The sequence below is a fragment of the Condylura cristata genome, unplaced genomic scaffold (assembly GCF_000260355.1).
Source record: "Condylura cristata isolate star-nosed mole 26May11 unplaced genomic scaffold, ConCri1.0 scaffold00008, whole genome shotgun sequence".
In the NCBI taxonomy this organism is placed as follows: Eukaryota; Metazoa; Chordata; class Mammalia; order Eulipotyphla; family Talpidae; genus Condylura; species Condylura cristata.
The window spans coordinates 644,882-647,418 of record NW_004567109.1 but is presented as its reverse complement, the minus strand read 5'-3'; the positions used below and the strand labels follow the sequence as shown (position 1 = coordinate 647,418).

General features: G+C 66.9%; 1 protein-coding gene across 1 annotated transcript in view; it reads right to left on the bottom strand.

Annotated features, from left to right (window-relative positions):
• Positions 1–2,537, bottom strand: part of ESPN (espin) — a 30,095-nt gene that overhangs the window by 5,944 nt on the left and 21,614 nt on the right. Inside the window, exons 12-14 of the mRNA XM_012722053.1 lie at positions 2,429–2,529; positions 1,237–1,263; positions 57–202 (exon numbers count right to left, since the gene is read on the bottom strand). Coding sequence (XP_012577507.1) covers positions 57–202; positions 1,237–1,263; positions 2,429–2,529 — 274 coding nt within the window. The remainder of the gene's footprint in view (positions 1–56; positions 203–1,236; positions 1,264–2,428; positions 2,530–2,537) is intronic.

Sequence of the window (2,537 nt, the reverse complement as noted above, 5' to 3'; positions counted from 1 at the left end):
GGGCGGGCGGGCGGGCGCGCGCGGGCGGGCGGGGCTCAGGGAAGCCCGGAGGTTACCTGGGAGGCCTGCTGCCCGCTGCCGGAGAACACCGTGGTCAGCCCCTTGCTCTGCGGCGTGGGCTTGAGGCTCTTGCCCGCCTTGATCTCAGCCAGGAGCTCGGAGTTGTCGCCGGTCGGGGACATCATGTTGAAAGACTTGGTGCCTGCCGGGAGCAGAAGAGGATGCGATGGCCAGGGTGGGGACCTCACCCCTGCCGCCCCACACGGCCAGCCCGCGGCTCTGCGCCCCCTCCCAGGTCAGACCTGGCGATGAGGGCACCTCCCCTTAGGCGTGAGGGTGGTTCAGGGACCCCGGCCCAGAGGTTCTCAGCGTCCCCAGCGGCCAGTTTGATCCCAGAACTCTGCTGCCCGCATCCTCCTGGCTCTACTCACAGGAAGTGGCGTCCCTCCCTGGGGGGCCCTGGTTGTCCATGGTGGCTCCTGGGCTGGCACTGGGACCTAGTGAGTGTCTGCCCAGCGCACTGACCGTCCAGCTCCAGAACACTAGCTGGGGCTGGTAGTCGACCTTTGTCCTGGGCTCCCTGGCTCTGCCCTGCCGGGTGGAGTCCTCCCCTGGCCCTGTCTCTGCATCAGCAAAGGCCAGTGAACCTTGGACTGAGTCACCTGCAGACTCTGTGTCTGCAGCACGCAGCACATGGGACCTGGAGCCCGCACACAGCTGGTGCCCTCTCCCACACCCAGAGACAGACAGGCTGGCTGCAAGCCCCAGCACACTCATGGTGGGGCGCAGAGGACAGGAAAGCGGAACTTTACTTAGAAGCTCAGGTGAGGGCGCCAGAAAGGGGCCAGGCGGAGAGCTGCAGACTCAGTGCTATTTGCATGCTCTGCATGAGGTGGAGGTGACTGGGGTGTGGAGGGTTCTCTGTGGAGTCCCCCGATGGCCGGCCGGCCGGCGCCTAAAGGTGCTGGCAGGCACGGGGGTGGGGGTGGTGCATTTATTTAGGCAAAACTGTGGGCTGGGCAGACTGCAGGGCTGGCTCGGGGAGCACTGGGGTGAGAGGGGAGGGGTGGGCAGGAGCCAGAGCCAGGGTGTCTAGGACCCCTTGCCTGCCGGCCCCTGCCCTGCCCTTCCATCAAGTTCTGGGGCCCCTGGAACTTTCCCCTTTTCCTTAGCGCAGCTTGACCCAGCCCCCACCCCCTGGCCAAGAGGCACACGCTCGCCCACGCAGCTACTCACTCTTCCTGTGCCTCAGGACTCTCACTTCTAGGACCAGAGGAGAGAAGTGACAGCGAAGTTAGGAGGCGAAGGAGGACAGGGGGAGACTAGGACAGCAGGGGCAGCAGGGATACGGAGAGGTCAGGGAGGCAGGGGGAGGCGGGGGAGGGCGGGGAGGAGCGGTCTGGCCAGCTGACCCTGGCTCTGGCTGCCCTGGGGCTCCAGGCTTGCACTGGTGGCCCAGTTCCCAGCCTGGTTGGGTCCCTGAGAGCGGGCAGGGCTGCCACTGACCCTGGCCCCCTAAGCCGGGGCCTCCGCTTGGCATGGGGTGAGGGAGGGCAGCCGGCCGGGCTCTGCAGAGTGGGACTGGAGAAGCCCTCTGTCCTCCAGCCTTGCTGCAGGCTGCTGAGAAGGAACAGCTGACCCCAGAGCGGAGGGGCGCTCTGCTGGGGCTCAGTGGGCATAGGCTACCTTGGGACCGCTGGTGGGTGGGACCCCTGGTACCCCAGGGAGCCCGGGCTGGCAGACTGGACCCTGCTCTCCTAGGTAGCTTTGAACAGCATCATAGCCCATCCCTGCTCTGAGCGCGGTGGCGGGTGGGGAGGGCAGCCCACCACGTCCAGCTGGATGAGGGGTCAGCACCCAACACTACTTCCCCCAGGAAATCTACCGGATCTCAGCTCCTGCTCACACTAGGAAGTCTAGGAACGAACCCTGGCCACCAGTCCAGCGCTCTCAAAAGATGCCCAGGAGTCCCCAGGAAGGGCTGGGGAAGGCATGATGGGTCACTGGCTTTGTTCCCAAGACCAGGGCCTGGGCCCCTGGGGGAGATCTGGCTAGTTTGTGTTCCTAGGGCCGCTGCGAGTGCCTCCAGGCTGTAGCTACCTTGGAAAGACAAGAAGGTGAGGCATGGGCCAACACGCAGCCTAGCTGTGGGGCCACCGGGTTGACCAGCAGCCCCTGGTCAGGGCGGCGCTTCCCTCAGGCCCCCTCTCCTCAGAAACACACCAGCCCCTAGCGCCGGGAGAGGCGGGGCTCCCGGAGGTCACACAGCCCCTCCCCAGCCTCCTTCGGGTCAGGTCCTTCTGGGAGGGGCAGCAGGAGGAGGAAGCAGGGAAGAGGAAGCGCTGGGGTGGGCACAGCTGGGGGAGGTTTCCATTTCCCTCCCCTTTTCGGGGCAGCGCCGCCCCCCACCCCTCAGCCCTCGACTCACTGCCAGTGGACGAGGAGGAGCGCCGCTGCCCGCAGCCAGAGCCCGCGCCCTCGAGGGGCAGGGGCGGCGCGGGCGGGGGCGCGCTCAGGCCGCGCCCCCACCTCGGACC